Here is an 18606-nt window from a genome sequence, read left to right as displayed (position 1 = left end):
AATTAAGTTATTACCATGCAGATCACACTCTGTGTGGGTGTGAGATTGTTGCAAGTACAGCTTGTCTCTGACCTTACATCACAGAGAAAAAAATTAAAGTTTGTGCATCCAGACTAGATAATGTGAATGTCCCAGCGATATATTCCATTCCTCTCAGATCTGTTCCGTCTAATGGGATGTTTAAAAATTGTCTGTAAGACTGTCATTCTGTATGTCTTCTTACTTCAGATACAAAAGTTATGTGTTTTCAGTATTTTCTAGAAGCATCTTGATAAATGAATGTAGAAGGTCATCTTTGGCAGTGAGATACATTTTTCTATGTGGGAAGAACAGCAATGTGGTTAAGAGGAGGTGTGGTCAAGCAGGAGAATAGAAGTGAAAGATGTGTGTCGTCCCCACCTCTCTCTGCACAGGCTTGCTGGCTGTATCCAGTGAGTGCCCAGATGTGCACCAGCTCTGTGCCCTGGGCTCTCATAAGCAAGAACCTCAGGAGGGTCAAGTTACTCCTCCTGTTGTTGAAGCTCAGTGGAAGATGTTGCAAGTCTTCTGCCCTTTTGCTCAGATATTTTCTGCAGGTCCAAGTAGTCACATGCCTCTCCATCTGTTATGGTCCTGGCCATTCTGATAAGTGACCACACATTCGGTGTTAGCTGTGAGTGCTGTGCACTACTTCACCACCGGGAGTAGCTTTTCTGATTTGGAAAGCAGTACTAATGAAGTAAAGTTAAAAGGTGCAGGGATGGTGGGCAATTAGAAGAGAATAGGGAACATCCTGGATATCTTATCATGCATAAAGAATACATGTTTCAATTCCTTGCCCATAGGAAAAAAAATTAAAAGTAAGAACAGCTATTTCAAATAGTGGAATTACTTATTATTTTGCATATTCAGTGGCTGAGACCAATAGTAATTTAAATCTTCTTTCATTTACTAAAATATTTGAGTTAATTGCATGCAGAATGATAGCCCAATTTCCTAGAAAGGCTTCTTGGAACTGAATGTGTGCTTATGTACTTCTTACTGTGATGTGTGCTTTGCTCTGTGCACTGTGTGAAGCAAAAAGAGATTTATTACCTTAATTTCACTTTTTTTTCCACTGCTCTTTTAGGAGTTTCTTTAAAGCCTTTTCACTTATTGGAGAAACTCAGGAACGAGAGAGAGTTTTAATCCACTTCTCCAGCAGATACTACCAGTGCAACCCAAACGCCATTTCTTCTCAAGGTAACTTTGTTCCTGATATTGAGGTCTTTCCACACATATGGTGTATGCCTGGAAAATGAAGCTGTGTGGTCACTGTGCCACACTTTAGAGACTGTCTCTGAAACCCTCAGCACAAAAGGTATTCAATATAAATAGGTCCTCAATACAAATCCTCAGTTGTGGCACCTCCAGATTTGTCCTCACTTGTGGTTTCTGGTCTTGCTGGCTTTGGTGTGTGGGTGCTTGTACTCCAGCTACACTCATGTGGACAAGAATAGGTCCTGTGACACGTGAAAGAGAGGTTGTTCACTTTCCGTGCTCCATTCAGCACTTGTATCTGCATGCACTGGCATCAGGCATGCCAGTTCTTGCCAGTTGTGGTGATGAATTTTGAGTGCTGTATCCAGACCCTGGCATGGTTTCATCTCGACTAGCTAACATCAGAGTGCTTCTCCTTGCCAATGTTTTCAGTCAGTTTGGAAATAAATGATGGAAACAAACAAGCACATAGATCAATCCTGAGAAAACTGGGATTGCAGAAGAGGACAAACTGTCTGTTGGCGTAACTGCTATGTTCAGCCAGACATGCTGGCAGAGCCTTGTGGCCCTGTGATTGCAGCACATGCTGATCACACACTGAAAAAGAAGGCAATCATTGGTTTAACTGTACTTTAAGTTTAATGTGTGAGAAAGAGCTGCTACAGTTGGAGGTACCACTGTGCCTCCTTACCCCTTGCTTTGTGACCTACCCCTGTTTCAGTGAGATAATGTTTGGGCACATCGCACCTCTTCAGCTTTACTGGCTGTCATGCAGGGGAGGGAGAAAGCTGGGAGTAAGGATCTGCTCCTGTGCTATCTCTGTAATGTGCCTATTGCCTTTCTTATTTCAAGACACTGTAGGCAGTCAGAACAAGTGCGTCATGTCCAGAGTGAAACAATGACTTGCCTGATGATATGGCTGCCTTACTCTAGTCAAGACTGCAAGAGGGGTATTGTGACTTTGGACCCCGAGTAAGCATTTAAATCCTGCACACTTAACCCAGGATCTTAGTACTATGCGCTGTTTGGGCACCACAATATAAGAAAGATACAAACCTATCAGAGAGTATTCTGAAAAAGGATATGAAGATGGAGAAAGGTCTAGAGGGGAAGCCAGATGAGGAGCAGTGAGATCACAGAATTTGCAGAGTCTGGAAAAGAGGAGACTGAGGGGAGACCTCCTTGCAGTCTACAGCTCCTTCATGGGGGGAGGGTGAGGGGCAGGCACTGATCTTTTCTCTGTGGTGACAGTGACAGGAGCTGAGGGAATTAGGATCTGAGGCTCTGAGCGGAGCCTTAAAAGTTGTGTCAGCAGAGGTTTAGGTAGACATCAGAGAGAGGTTCTTCTCCCAATGGGTAGTTGGGCGCTGTAACAGGCTCTCCAGGGAAGTGATCACAGCACCAGCCTGGCAAAGCCCAAGAAGTGTTTGGACAATTCTCTCAAGCACATGGTGTGATTCATAGGGATGTCCTGTGCAGAGCCAGGAGTTGAACTCCATGATCCTTATAGGATGCCTTCTAAACTTGCTTGGAAGGGTTATTCAAAAAGGGTCTAAGGTACTACTACTTTTCCCTGAGTTGGGCACAAAGAAGAACTTGACAAAAGTTCCCAGAATGTTCACAACCAAACTTTCCTAGCAAACCTTAGAAAATCAGGAATTTAAAACAAACATTCAATCAAAATAAAGCATTTCACAGACCATTGACTTAGTAAACTTTACTCATCCAATCTTAATTACCCATATGTCAGAAAATGGAAATTAGGAGTAGAGAAGAGGAAAAAATATACAAAAATAAAGAGCAAAAAACCAAGATACAGCTACTGCCCTCGATCCTAGTGTAGTTTCAGCTATCCAAAGACAATAGGAACACAACCACATGTCCTGGGGTCTGCTCTGGCTTCCTGTGGCAAGCAACTGCTGGGGGTACTTCCAGTCATCTGGCCATCCCGGGGCTCCAGGGCAGAGTGTGAAGCATTGCTTTCAGTGTGCCAGTGATTAGTGGCAGTTCTGAACTAGAGGCTCCAGAGAGTGGGGTGTGGAGCAGTGCACCATCCCATTTTCTGCAGAGCTGCTCCCCCTACACACACATTTCTGTTATTTTGAGCCAGTAATCACTTTCTTCAGTCTCTCAGTCCTCCTACTCTATTCTGTGGTTCTATGAATCTGACTTATTGCTGAGGGCCTTGGCCACAGGACCAGCTTAGAAGCCCCTGGAGCAGCCAAGGCAGCACAAGTAACTGACTGTACTTCTCCAAAATTAGGTCTAATTTAGCTGTGAATGAGGACTAAGCCAGAGGGGAAGAAAAACAGGATACCCTGCTGCACCCACTCCTTACACAAGAAAAAAATGTATTTTACTTTTCCCTTTCTGCACTGAAGTAAATGAAGAAGGAAGTGTTGATTCATACTGTAGTGTTGGTATTAGCAAGCTAAGAGTGATAGCATGATTTCCTGTCTTGCTTGCCTCATCCATGGGTGCTGCAAGACAGTTTTGAGAGTTACTAAAAGATGAAAGAAAGACTGTTCTGGTTTGCCAGCTGTATGATGACCTCATTGTTCATTTATTTAATTATGTCTATTTCTTGATAAAACAGATTCTTATGAAGGGAACAGACTTAGTTAATCTATGAGTCTCAGTTTCAGATTCTTGAAGGTCCAGATGTGGTTTTGAATGTGACTCTGGTTATTTCTCTTTCTGCAGATGGAGTTCACTGTCTCACGTGTGCCATGATGCTGCTGAACACAGACCTCCATGGCCATGTGAGTATGCATAGCTTTGTGTAGACTGCTCCTATCCACACCATGCTGGGACTAGGTAGCTTGTGGTGGTCCCGGTGCTGGTGGCCTTTTTCTGAAGCCCTTGCAGACGGCAGACAGTGAGAAGGCTGCACTCCCAGGCTGTTGTCCTGGGCAGGCCTTTCCAGCATGCCTTGATCAATCATGTGTAAGCTGGCATTGTGCCTGGCGTTGCGATAATGTCTGAGCATACTCCCTGACCTTAGGGCCATCTTTCCAGTGTGCTTACCATCCTTCCTGCAGCAGGCTCTAACCAGGAAGCTGTGTGTGGGATTGGCTTCCCCTTTGCAGTATGTACAAACATGTGGGAAGGCAGAATAGAGATGGGAGGTGAAGAAGACCTTTTGGGAAGTCACAAAGGGAGAGTGATGTTTGCAGGCATTCAGTTGCAGGGGGCAGATCTGGTGGAAGCAGAGTTTTGCACAGACAAAGGATGGGTATACTCAAAACCAAGAGAATGGAGGGGGATGTGAGCATGCTGAGTGGGAGCCCTGTGTTCCTGTACTGCACACCTCACCCCATTGCCTGCCTGGGTGAAACAGTATTCTGGTTTGAGTTCTCTTAGTCACACTGCTACAGGGTGCCAGCAGCCTTAGGATGGGTATTTCAGCACCCATGGTGCAATACACCAGCTATGCAAGGTATTCCCATGCTGATGAGAGGCTTCCTCTGCCCTGGAGTTAGGATGGAGTGTGTAAAAACACAGGGAGCATGGCATTGTAGTATACAAAAGCAGTGGCTTTAGCCAGGTATCTCTGGGGCTTCTCTCTGGCCCTCCACTGCACTTGCAAGGGCTCTCCCAGGAGGATGTCTGTTGGGAACTCTTACGCACCAAGAGTGTTGGATTGGGCAGCAGGACATAGAGGCTTCCTGGGTCTGTCTAAACGGACTACTTGGCCCCTGTGGCAGTGCGGGTAGTAAAACCAAGACTTGAGTATTCACAAGGAGTTTGAGACCCACCTCCTATTAATGGAATGCCTTTGTCTGCAGGTTGTGGAAGCAGGAGGGGATAGGGAGTTGTGAAGAATTTTTTTCTCTGATGGCTTAGCCTTCCCTACTGAATGACTGGACGCGAGGCGTACAGGAATGTGCTGCAGTTTGTCTCGTAGCACACATGGCTTCTCTTGAGGACACCTGAGTCTTTCTGCAGAGGTATCCCACTTCCCAGAGTGGTGAGCAGCCTGGAGCTCCTGCTTTACAGACTGCCTGGCCTCACAGTCCAGGGAGGGAGACCAAATAATGGTCATGCATTAGCCTGACAGCAATTCCCATTGCTCCCTGTGATGCTTTAGTGCTCCCTGCGATGCTTTAGCGCTTTAGTACTGTCTTCAGTAGGTACTGAAAAAAACAATTTAGCTCTGACCCATCATTGCTGCTGCTGACTCTGGTTGTTGCAGTGTGTAACTTTGGAGACTTACCCCACTGGCAGTTGACACTGTGTTGTTATGTACATGCAGCTGTAGTATTTCCCAGACTCCTACTTGTATTATGTCCATGGGTGTGCCATTGTGTTCCCTCAAACCCCTCTGATTTCCTCTGATTTTGGACTTCCTCTTACTGCTTTGCATTTTTCCACATAGGTGGTAAGTTTGGTGTTTTTGATTTGGAATGCAGCCCTTGCAGATATGCCTAATTGCCTGTTTCCTAACAAAGATAACGTTTGCCCCATCCTTACCAGGATTCTGCTGGAGCAGGAAGCAAATGAGTCACAGGGCTTGTCTATACACTGTGCTCTATTTGTTACTGACATACTGATCATAAGCACAGACATTTCTATTTCACAATCAGCTCCACTGCTTGTAGGACTGTAATGCAGTCCTTCTGCCTTCAGTTCGCACTTGCCTTTAACTCTTGTAGACAAACTTTTACTTAATCCCCTTTATGTTCCCTGTCTTGCCACACTTCTATTTGTAACTAAACATTTTTGCTAGATGTGTTTTGGAAATGCATGCTTGCTTCTCTGCACAAATGTCATCACCCACATTGGTGCTAGAGAGTGTTGAGGTATCTCTAGACCACCAGGCACATCCTCTGGAACCTCTGTGGCACTGTATGAAGATGTCAGCTTTGATCCTGCAGCAAAACAGCAATTTGTCTGCATTGTTGGCTTTGCTCAGCATGGGGAAGCTGCCAACTGCTGCTTGGAGGAAACAAATAGAAGTAGGCTGAAGTTGCAGGGAGAAAGGAAAGCATTTGTCAGTCTCTACTAGACCAGCTTCAGCCTGCACCTGAAGACTGAAGTTATAAGCTGTATTCTATAAGCTTTGCAACCACAGACCCAGGGTTACAGCCCATCTGTGTTGTCAGGAGCCATCCTTTTGTGGGAAGCCATGAATTGTTCCAGGGTTACTGCTTGCCTTCTTTCTGTAGGTTTGTGCTGGCTGCAGGCTATGGGATGTTCCTTATTGGCAAGGTGAGGCTGATGGCCAAGATTTGGTGGTTTTCCTGATCAAACATTATGGAAGGGAAATAGAGGATATGCACTTTAAGCTGTCGTGTAATTCATAACATCGAATGGCCTGTATTACCAACTAAGGGCACCAGTCCTGTGTTAATTTGGGCTCCTGGTCCTAGCCGAAGACAGAGTTCACACAGAACTCTTCTGCTGTATTTCTACAGACAAAACATGCCCTGACAGTGGAAAAGTCTTCACTTCCATCTCTTGACTGACAGTGATGCTATCGTCAAAGATACCCGTCACAGAGCCCTATTTTCCCCTGTCTATACCCTCTGTCATCTCAGGCTGCTTTCCTTTCCCCAGATATCTTTGGTGTCCTTTTTCATCAATGCAGTGTTGTAATTGTTGCCTGCTCACCAGGCTCCCTGCATACTAAGCAGGACCCTTCTAACACCTAGGGGACTGTGTACAGACACTTTCTCTGAGGGGTGATGAAGGCAGGGATTCAATAAGCCTCAAACTTCTGGATGTAGTTTGGCTCCTACACAGACACATAGGGACAGCCAAACTGTTCCTTTCTGTTTGTGGCTTATTTGGTCAACTTTCAGTCAGAGACTTGGACAGGAGGAGAAAAAAGAGAGCGAGCCTATGGAAATGTCAAAGCAGCTTCAGCCTGTGAATCAGAAAAGGTAGTGGCCATGCCTGGGCATCACACTCCAACTCACAGCAGTTGCCACTGAAAAGGGGGCATTTGAAATTGTAAGGGAAGGATCTAGAAAGGGCCTCAGTCACCTGTTTCCTGGTGCCCCACAGCAGATTTAAGTAGAGCTTTTCCATCAGAGACTGGTAGAGCTTTTGGAGACATGGGGATATAAGGCACCATGCAAATATGAAAGATCTTCATCATTGTCCTCTTCATTACCCCCAGTATTAAGCTGGGGTTTTTTTTGGGGGTGTATGTGGGCCTTTGGGTGCAAAAGGGTCCCCTTTTCTAGCTATATGCATACAAGGATGCTCATCTATGAGTAATCTCCTGAATGTGTTCTTAGTGCTGCGTGGCTTGGGCTTAAAGGAAAGCAGGAAGATGCATTTAATCGGATGTTGCTTGTTCCTGTTGTTATGGAAAGCAACAGGAATATGATGTTGTGTTTCTCTGACACTCCTTTCAGAACATTGGGAAAAAGATGACCTGCCAAGAATTTGTTGCTAACCTCCAGGGGATGAATGATGGCAAAGACTTCCCGAGAGGGCTCTTGAAGGTAAGGAATTAACTGCAGAACGTGTGTTTCATTTCTGTTGAAAGATGGTTCAAAACAAAACACCCATCTTGCATTTTCTGAATCTTAATTGTCACATGACAAGTGATGGGGCCATTTCTCCTCCCAGAACATATATAATATATAAAATGTTTATTCTCTTGTTTTCCCTCTTGCCTTTACTTGACAGTGAAGGTGACTCTCTGCAGCACAGAGGTGAAACTGAGCTGCGGCAGGTCTTGCCCCAGAGCTGTGTGCTTTGTAAACTCCTGTGGTCATGCCAACCCAGAGTGCTGTCTCCTCATTGCAGCGGACAGAAGCAGCCAGTTGGCTCTGAATGTGAATACATTAAAGACTAAGCCTGATCTCTGTGTACAATCTGGAAGGCGTGTGGTTTTTTTCATCAAAGGTGCTTTGGGATATTCATATTAGAGCTGGAGATGTAATTTCAGATTATAATGTGCTGTCTGGCACAGGCTGTGTTGCTTCAGCTTTTGTTCATTAAGTTTGTGCTAGGAGTTAAACCTGAAGAATGAGGGAAGAGGCTGAGCAGGACAAACCTTGTTTTATTGTCAGTAATAATGAGAATGTTTTGCTTCTTTTTTGTTTTGCTAGCACGAAACAACACTTTGTTTAAATGAAGACAGGTGTGCATACACTGGAGTTCATAATTTATTTAATTTTGTAATGGAAATAAAAATAAGAGGCTGCCACATCTGAGAGCTGATCCAGTGCCTATTGAAATCAACCAAATGAGTTGCCATCTCTTGTGTGAGTTTTGTGTCAGAATCATTGTGAAATACAGATTTACCTGCATAGTTGAAAGCAGCAGAGTTTGTCTTCTAGTATTGGTAATTTCTTCATTTTCTTAATCTTCTTCAGGGAGATTTTTGTTGGACCCTCCTGCTTCAGTTCTTACTAAGCAATGGGGAATATTAAATTTTAGATTTAATGTCTTTAATTTTTGAGTCTGTGTATCTGTCAGCAGCCACAAGTAAATTACTTTTTCCCCCAAAGGAATCTCATTTCTCCGTTTGCCATAGAGGGATGTGTTGAGATTAATTTGCAGGCTAATTACAGCCCTTACTGAATAAATAGATCTCCAGATTGTGTGTAAATAACCTGAGTGTACTGACAAGAGACTTCCAATGGTTCTCACCTGCTGTTTGTTTTCCTCCTGACAGAATTATGCAGCTGGGGCTGTACCTTCATGTTTAGTGCTCACCTGCTAATGCTAGGGATGTCTGACTCTTGACCCAAAGCAAATACCAGGGCTCAGGATTTTTTGGATGTAGACAAATGGAAGAAGTTTGGTGTTGGTGTCTCATGTTGCTTTAAGGCTTTCTGCCCTTTTCTGTGTGCTGTCTTGGGGACAGAGGTGGCACGCAGCTTTCTTTTCTCATCTGGCTTGTCTGAAGATTTGATAAACTGACCCTTGTTTTTTAATTTATTAGTGGAAGGGAGTGGAGTGAGTACGAGTAATTGTGCTACTGTGTTCACAGCAGCCATGCTGCCACTAAATATGCGATTGCTAAGAATTAGTGGAAATTAATTTTTGCATTAGTCTCAATAAATTAAATTCATAGCACCCTTCTTCAGCACAGCACCAAAGTGTATGTGGTTTGCTGCTGCATTAGCTGTGTAGCCGCTGAGCATGGGTGAGGCTGCTAGCCTTCTCCCTGCATCCTTGCCCAGCTGCCTGGGAGAGGAAGAGTGGTTTCCACAGGGTGGCAGTGTGTCCCTGTGGGAGCGAGGTCCTGGGCACCCACTGGTGACTAATGCAGACCTGTGGTGAAGCAAGTGGGATTTTCTGCCTCTGCAGTCTCTCTGTATTCTCCTTGTGGCCCTGTTGCACCCTTGTATGAAGCTCTGCTGAGCCCCAGAGCAAAGCTGAGAAGTAGTGGAGGGGAAGGAAGGCTGTTCATCCAGGGCTTGTGAAGCTCTGTGCAGCATTTATTGTGGATCCACTTCTCATAGTCAGGGGTGCAAATGCAAATGCTTGTGCTATCCAGGACAGCTGGTTGACAGGCATCAGTCAGATGTTGCCTTCAGTCAATCCCTTCACTCTTTGGAGTGCATCCCTGAATGTTTTGTCAGGATAGGAAAATAGCACAACAAGGGACAGACATCAGCATGGGAGGAGGGACACCCTTTTGTGTGATCAGCCTCAGAAAACTTGGGATGTTGGATCAAGTTTCTCCTTTCTTTCACCTTCCTGGGGGAGCTATCTGTATGTTTTATTACAGTTTTTTTCCAATAATAAGAACACTTTTGGTACAAACCACAAGGCCTTCATGACCTGATTTTCTATATGTCACTAGTTGTGCTTTAAGAACAGATTATTTCACTCTGGTTTGAAAGCAGAAATGAGAAATGCTAACGTGATCTTGCTCACCTTGTGTCTTGCTGTCCATTTAACATTGAAAAAGGTTTTGCTTTTGTACACCTGTCTGCACATAGATTCATTGCCTTTTTCCTCACTCATTTAGTCACATCCAAGGTTGCTTTTGCAGTTGGGACTCATAAAGACAAATATGCCAAACTGTGATTAAAAGTGCACTTGTCCTCGTGGGGTCTGCTTGTAGTATTCATGTATTTATCACACACACATATATATATAGAAAGAGAAGCCATGGCTAGGATCTCCCTCCTTGGAAAGAAAACAAAATCAGTCTGACATTTTGGCAGTGTTAAGAACCTCATGATTACAATGTAGGAGTGGTTTCTTTCTCGCATGCTTACACCAGCTTTAATCTTCTGTAATGATATCATCTTCACAATTATATGCTAGGGAACTGTACTGTGTGACTGTAGCCTTCTTCAGAGCTGGGCTTCACAAGATTTTCTGGAATGAAGAGGAGATTCGCTTGGAAAGAGCCTAATTTTGGCCTTACATTCTTGCTTCAATTCCTAAGGGCAGTGTGGTCCCGACAAATAAAGTGCTGGTGTGGTGCTGGCCACAATGTTTTCCTCTTGGCATTTTTGTTGAGGATGATGAAACAGGAAAGCCTTATAAATATGATTGTTTGGCAAAAGATTTTGAGAATATAGAAACTATAAGCGAGATTGAAATGAAAGCAAGCTTTAAGATCCCTTAGTTACTGAACAATGGGAAAACAATGGTGTGGCCGATTAAAGGTAATCTCTTTTTGATGAAGCAAAACCTTCTGCTTGCAGACAAGTGCAAAAGTCAGAGCAGACGCTACTATCTTGGCAGAAGGGGTCTAAAGAGTAGTTTTTAAGGTTTAAAATGTAACCCAATATGGTAATGTAACGATTTTATTCAACACAAAAGAGGATTTATTGTATTGTAACGAGAATTTCGCTCTCTTACCCCTTTTACTCTCTTATACTTTTGCTCTCTTACCCTTTTACACTCTTACCCTCTCATCCTCTCTACCCCTCTCTTTTCTCCAGCCTGCTCTGGGCTGCGGCTGGCAGCTCCAAGCAGGGCTGCAGCACGCAGGCCCTTGGCGATAAACCACAAGTTCCATGACCTGGCTTCGGAGATCTCTCGTCTCCGTCCATCCCGACTGTCCTACCCCCTGTTGCTCCTACAATTTTGAGACAAGGTGTGTGAAGGTCCACTCCAGGAAGGTGGCATTAACAAGGCCTTTCATATGTAAGGAGAGAATATGTCTTGTGTGGTCCACAGAGAGCCTGCAAGAAGGCACGAGGATATGGATCCCTGCTTTTGTTAGGCAGTGTTCTGGGAGGGGTACTCTGTTGTTAGGCTGCATGCAAAGTACCACCTGTCCTGTGTAAGTAAATGTCCTCTGCATTTACAACACACCTCATTCATGAAATCACAGGCGTCACCCAACCTCTGACATGGGCTGACCCATGGCAGTGGTGCTGCACCATGACATGAAGTGGGGAAGTCATACCTGGCTGTGTGTCTTTTGGTAGGAGGTGGTAGCTCTTCTCTGACCTGTTATCCCATCTGGGAATGTCTATCATGCTGAAGTACCTGGGATGTACTTGGCTAGACTCATCCTTTCAGGGACTGCTGATGGAGATTAGATGCCAATCCTGCATAAAAAGTCTGCTTTTTCTCAAAGGGTTTTTTTTGGGTAGGCCTTATCTCCTGCAGAAGCACTGTAATGAAGTGACCAAATTAACTTGGAGTTGCTGGTGCTGAACTCTTCTGAAGAACCCATCCTTAATTTCCTAAATGATCTGAATTCTTGATTAGGATTTCTGGGATATGCAATTTCCTATAGAAGCTGCAAAGTAGGGTTTATCTCATGTTGCTGTCAGTTCCCTCCACTTCAATTAAGGGGTGTTTTTGCCACTGTCTTTCTGCTTTCTCTGGCTCTCCCTCTCTTTTTTTTTTTTTTAATTCCCTTTGAAAGCCCTCCAAAGCAAATACTCAATTCAAAGAGAATTAAATTCGTCTTACTTCATGGCATCTTACTTCATCCATTCCAATAATTTCAGGTATTTAGCAGAGAGAATGAACATCAGGTGGCTAACATCTCCCTGCACAGCCTCAGCCCCCCTTTATGGAGAGGAACTCACACTAATTGGACTGCTGTGTGCCCCCTAATTGCTCTCATCAGCAGTCCTTGTACTTCATCCATTTCATGGCTTTTTGGCAAGAAATTCCCACCTTCCAGGGAAACCTGATGAAGTTGGGGAGATGAGAGTGTGTGACAGCAAGCCAGGATGGCCTCAGGAGGACCTCATTGACTGCTGTAACACCCTGTAGCAGTGGGCAGAGGAGAGAGAGGACCAGATGCCTTTGCTTCATGGAATAAGACTAGAAGATAAGGAAATAAAGAGATAAGGACCAGATGCCTTTGCTTCACGGAATAAGAAACAAGATGTAGCTCCTGATCTCTTCCCCAAAATAAAGTTTTTTCTCTTCAAAATACTTCTGATGGAAATAGTATTTTTGGGCCATTTCTTATCTGTATGAATTAGAAGGTCCCGTTACAGAGGGCCCCTTTCAGCTGCTAGGAGACAACAGAGTCTAATCTGGCAGTATAAAAGTCAGGTAATGCAGGATTAAATTGCTAATCCTTGTCTTAAACAGTTGTTTATGAAGCATACTTTCATGTTGCGGTGTGCTGTAATGTCCCATTTTAGACTTCCAGGTCACATCCCCAGGTGTGCCTATACCTCTCTCCCTTCCCCCTCGCCCCTTGCTGAGTGAGTCCTGTCAATCAGGTTTAACATTCCAGCAAGGCTGGCTGTGGTTGGTCAAGTTCAAAGGATGCCCCTCAGGCCCAGGGGTCATTGGCCTGTCTAGGTGTCATCCCCCCCTGAGACCCTGCCCCTCTCACCTGGTTGGGTGGCTCAACTGTTCCCTCCCCTCCCCCTGCCCCGGGAGCTTAAAAAGGGAATCAGACCATGTGGCTGGGATTCTGTTGGAGCAGTTGCCCACGTTCAGGCCTCTGTAACCTTGGAATAAACCTCTGGACATTAAACCCTCCAGCAGAATCCATCTCCTTTTTCTCCTCACCATTCGCCTGAAGCTCTTCCTCCTGAGGTAAACGGAGTTCACGACAAGCCTGGACTTGTTCAGTGCCCTGCTGCAATCTCCAGCAAGCCAAGGTGTCTCTGGGGTGATTTACACCACAGTTGCTGCCTTTGGCCCAGCAGCGAGGGTCAGACTGGCCCAGGCACAATATAACTGGTAATATTGGGATTCATATTCCAATACTTTCACTCTCAGAGGAGCCACAGATCCATAGGGAACTGTAGGTGACTGTAGGGAACACCTGGCTTGTCTTCACTCTTCTCTGTCCTTGCAGAGAGCCTTCCTGCCATGATAACCTTTGTTTCCTTCAACTTGGAGTTTTTTCAGTGTTGTCATTTGTCCTATTCACAAGCAATAGCCATTTGAAGCATGCCTATGCAGAACTGAAAATTGGACCAGGTTATGATGGTGTGTGTATTGCTTTGTGTCCCTTGAATTACAGAGGTTTCTGATATGTTCCTGCCCTGTTGAAATGCAAATATACTTTCTTTTTGCATTTCAGGAGGTTACCTCAGTGGATATAAAAAGAAAAATCTATAATCTATATATTTTTTCTCAAGTCAAACCCAGATATTGAGTTGAAGAAAGCCTTATAATATCAAAAGCCTAATACCAGCTGTCTCTGAGCAGGGAAAGCAGATCTTTAAACAAGGCTTAAAACATAAAATGTTTTGAAGATGATCCAAGAATTAAGATTGCTCTGCATAGTCTAGGGGTGGAATGAGGGATTGCTTATCTTACTAGGAAGCAGACTGGATTTCAGGATGGATCTGTTCTGCTTTGACAATCTGCATTTCTCTGAATTATTTTTTGCTCCTTCAACCTTTCACCTCTTTACTTTCCAATTGTTATTCAAAAGATCTCACGTAGCCTGCCAGGCTTTTGTGTCAGCAAGGAGTGAAACCCAAGCAGAGTCAGCTAAGAATTTCCATTGCTACTGGCTGCAATTATGTGGCTCAATACCAGCCTCATAATGAACATATAGGGGGTTAATTTTCATCTGTGGAGGCAACCTGTCTGTGGTGTCTTGTCCAGGTTGATGAGACAAGGGAATTATTCGATGTCTGACTTCTCCAGCCTGTTAGATAGCCAAGGCCATCAGCTTGTCTCCTACTGTAACTGAAATGCATAGCAGGTCCCAAGGATGAATGTCATCTGTCAAGTGTGGAGGATACAGACTGGTAGTCTCCAGGAATGATGCATTCTGCCACTTTAAAAGAGGAATTCTGGGCTCTTTTCAGACTGGGAATTCTCTAATACAATGTCACACATACATTTTGGTCCCTATGACTTATTACTCCCACCTCCATGTAGGTAGAAAACAAATTCTGAAAAACATTCTTTGATCTTCCACCCACTGATCTGCTTGAAATTTAAGTTCAGTGTTGCATCTCAAGGGAAGGAAGAGTACGAATATAATTTATACCATATTGGAAAAAAAAAAAGGAAGAAGAAGAGAGAACATTCCTTCCACCAGCTTTAGAATTACTGCTGTATAAATCTTCGGTATTCCTCCCTTCTGTTTGTCGCCACACTTTTCAAGTAGCATTGGACTATTCTCTCTCTGACCCAGTTACACTGTTTTCTTTCAAACAAGAGTATTAGCCTGCTCCCTAAATTCAGATTTTTTTTTTCCTTCCTTCCTGTGATGTTAAATGGAATATTTAGTTTCCTTCCAAAGTCATGCTTTCTTGGATGATTAAGTATTCACAGGATCCTTGTACAAATATGGGGCAAATCCAAGGCACCAGGTTTCTGTCCTGTTGACAGATGGGTTCTGGAAGGTGTCAAGACAGGTAGGAAGGATTTAATCTGCTTTTGGGGCAAGGTAGCTGGACATGACTCCATAGGTAGATGGAATTGTGGAGAAAAGGTAAGTCAAAGGCTATGCCTATTTTTCCCCCTTCCACAGTGCAATGCCTACAGCCACAGGTGACACCAGCTTGTAACCTGTGTGGATCTTAGAGTGGCCTCAATTTCCTTCCTCCCTGTCTCTCCTCCCACTTGTCCCTATTGTGCCCCCTCTCTTTCTTTTTGCCCCCATCCTTTTGCCGCCTTCCTTCTTTCTCCCACTCCTCTCCCCTTCCTTGTCCTCTTTCCCTTTTTGTTGATGTTGTGTTTGCTATTTGAGTCAGAGAGAAGCCTGGGAGGGAGATTGTTTTTCCTTTTTTTTTCTTTTTTTTTGTTTTAATGCTGATCTCTAGGCTGAGGGGTTTATTTCAGTGGTCTTGATTCAGAGCATGCTCACTTGCAGGGACAGAGGCAGAGGTTGTTTGCCGCTGATCTGAGATAGTTTGTAGACTTTACATCACTTCTTCAATCACTTTCCTGTGGGTTTCTGTCACAGCTATGGAGAATTTTAGGATTTTGATGCTTTTATGGATTTTTTCGAAGTGCTGCTGTTTTCTGTAGCTCCATTTGTCAGCTTTAAATTAAGGAACTTGGTGGTCTGTGTTAGTCTGCATACTGTATGGCTCACTTAATTTCTGTGAGCTCTGTTGACAGCAGATGATAATTCCTAAAAGGAGGAATTCAAGAAGAGGAATTTTTCCCCCTTGGATACTATAGTGCTTTGCCAGGCAGTACAACAGCTAGTCTGCGAAACAGCTGTTTTCAGATCTGCTGTGAGGAGCATGAAGATGGCTGAAGACATCTCTTTACTTTCAGTGATGATCAGGATAACAGGGTGCATGATTTCTTTGCATCCCTGTTACTATCCAATGGCTTATTTTCATTAAAGCTGTGATCTCCTATCATTCTCAGCAGGGCATTTACCATAGGAGTGGTTTCTTTTGGCACAAGATGCACTGTGGTTCCCAGAGACACAGTGATACCAGGATTAATTTGATCTTCCACCACTTGTTGTGGTTTTGTGATTCTGCTCACTTCTAGGTGCTTATTGATGTAAAAAGTCAGTTGTTAAGACTTGTGCTTTGACTGTGAGCTGCTGGCTGTAGATGCTCTTTTAGCCTTCTTCTCATGTAACTTAAACCAGAGATAGTTCAGTTGTCCTCATGCAGTCATACCTTGTTCTCCCATCATTCCAGCTGTTACCCTGCTAGCATTCCTGTTGACCTGGTTGCATGTGCATGTAGAAATTAAGTGGCTGCTCTAATATTTCTGCTGTTTGCAGGAGCCATTTAATCTTGATTGTCAGCTCCCCCTAGTCAACAGACCTCAGAAATTGTTATCTTAATATTACAGGAATTTTACTGTTGATCAGTTTTAAGCTCTAGTTCTGTAGCCATTGTGTTAAGAGTAGCTTATCTGTCAGAATTGACTTTCCCCTTCCTATTCTGGGGAGAAGGAAAAAAAACATGAAAGAAGGAAAGATGAAGGATGACGGAAAGATTTAATGTAGTTTATTTAACAAACAGCATTTAGTGGCAGCATTAAGTAGTTCTCCCTTTCTGTGCTACACAAATATGTTACTGGCTTTTGAGGCTATGTTTTAAGTAATTGATATGCATGCGTTTATGTATTTTGTCAGTTTGTGTTGTTTGTATTTGTAGTTGACATCAGGCTTAAATGATTCTAGAGGATTCTTGTGACTTTGTTTGAGGACATTGGAGTTCTTTAGATGCAGTAATGTGGTCCTTAGGTTTGTACTTCAAAAGCCAATATTGAATTTTACTTTGAATTCTGCATTTTTTCTTCTTGCGTTGTTGATTTGCTGAATGACATTAGGAAGACCAAGCAAGGACTGGGTATGTTTTGCCTCCCAGGGAAACTTGACTGGTGGGAGGAACAGATGGGAAGGAGCTTATTTCAGGGTAAGTTGGAACAGCTGCCCATTTCCTCTATGGGTGATGGGGTCTGACATAGAGCCTTGTGACAAGACAAAAGCTTTTGTATGGTTTTAAAAGGATGAGGTGGAAGGAATAATAGAAACTCTGGTTTTCTGTTCCTGCATCTGTTTTGACCCAAAGTTTTAAGTTTTCCTGCTGGTTTATGGCTTGTTCCTTAGAGGAACTGATTGGGAAGGTCTCTATAGGGTCACAGTCCTTTTGGTCACCCCAGTGGTGTCACTGCCTAAACATTCTGCCCCTTTCCAATAACCTCTTTGCTTGACCTCTGAACAAGAGGAAGGTTCTGAATTCTTGAAACACTTGGGGTGTCCGCTGGATGTGGTCAGCTCTGATTTTTCTGATACTTCACAGCTATTTCAGCCCCTCTTTAAAAATGTCCTTTCTATCCCTCTATTTATGCTAACAAAACATTTTTCCCTCAGAAATTCCTGTTGCTCAGTTACAGACATAAATCAATCCTGTGTGCATAATAATTTGTAAAATGGTGGGTCTTCTCTAATGTCAAAGCATGGCCTTTCCCCAGAATAACTGTGAATATGTACACAGAATAATGACTCAGGAGTACAAGATTGTATTATCACTTGCAGATGAAAATCAGGGACGCTGATGAAATCTAAAGTGAATCCCCAATCTGAAGATATTTAAGGCTTCAAATGTGTTCTCTCAGGAGGCTCTCTTTGGGAGAGTGTGAGCTGAGAAGTGTTTTCTCAGAAAACACTGAAGAAAGAAGAAGAAAGAAAATCCTTGGAGTTTTGGACTGCTGCAGAAACAGACTTGTTCCTTTCTGAAATAAGGTTCCTGTCCAACCTGAGGATCTGCTAACTTCAGCTCAGAGAATACTAGATGAACTGCTGCAATTAGGCAACAGTGATGATGCTGTGGGCAACAGAAGAGAAATATTGTTTTGATTCAGTCTAGCTTGTGTTTAATAATAAAATTGCTCTGTGTAATTGACACTGGCCTAGGTCTGTGTGTGATATTTAGGCAGTATAATTATTTCAGATATGTTGAGAATGCTTGGGGAGTTGGCCCTATAAATCTGAGAGCAGGAATAATCTGCCAGGCAGGGGGCTGCTAGGATAGAGAGTGATTTGTGGCCATTTACGTAGCACCTGTCAGGACCTGCTGCTTAGCTCATCTGGAGCGGTTTGACTGCAGTGCAAATTTCCTCTAAGAAGAGATTTTCTTTGAAAAGCTTTCGCACAAGCAGTGGGTAATTTCACATGGGTTAAGTAACATAAAACCTTTTTAGTGAAGTGGCAGAAGTAACTCAGAGCATTATTATTGCCAGGGAAAAAGGTTCCTTTCAGTTATCCTCTGTCAATGACAAGGGGCACATTTGGGATTTGATCTTAATGTGTGAGGTAGGGATGCTACATCTGACTGTGGTGGAAATGAAAATGTATTTTTCTTGTTGGCCAGAAGGGAAGATATCAGTGCCTCAAGCAGGATGGAGGCAGAATCTGTGAGCAATCAGAAGTTCCCTACTCTAGGGGCAGTTTTTATGTTGATACTTAGGTAAGCTGTTCCCTGTTCCACTGATTGTTGTCCTTCAGCAGGGTCCACACCAGTTAGAGTCTGTGGGAAGGATATGCACCTTGTAGCATCATTGGGGACAACA

At 43.7% G+C, this 18606-nt stretch overlaps 1 protein-coding gene across 2 annotated transcripts in view; it reads left to right on the top strand.

The window, feature by feature from the left end:
* Positions 1 to 18606, top strand: part of PSD3 (pleckstrin and Sec7 domain containing 3) — a 109401-nt gene that overhangs the window by 49356 nt on the left and 41439 nt on the right. For both annotated transcript variants that reach the window (XM_054284972.1, XM_054284980.1), the window contains 3 exons: positions 1109 to 1221; positions 3943 to 4001; positions 7605 to 7694. In XM_054284972.1, the coding sequence (XP_054140947.1) occupies positions 1109 to 1221; positions 3943 to 4001; positions 7605 to 7694 (262 nt within the window). The remainder of the gene's footprint in view (positions 1 to 1108; positions 1222 to 3942; positions 4002 to 7604; positions 7695 to 18606) is intronic.

Source organism: Melozone crissalis, unplaced genomic scaffold (genome assembly GCF_028551555.1).
Source record: "Melozone crissalis strain CALT ecotype California unplaced genomic scaffold, PUWL_Pcris_2 ptg000005l_1, whole genome shotgun sequence".
Classification (NCBI taxonomy): domain Eukaryota; kingdom Metazoa; phylum Chordata; class Aves; order Passeriformes; family Passerellidae; genus Melozone; species Melozone crissalis.
This window is presented reverse-complemented; position numbering and strand designations above follow the sequence as displayed.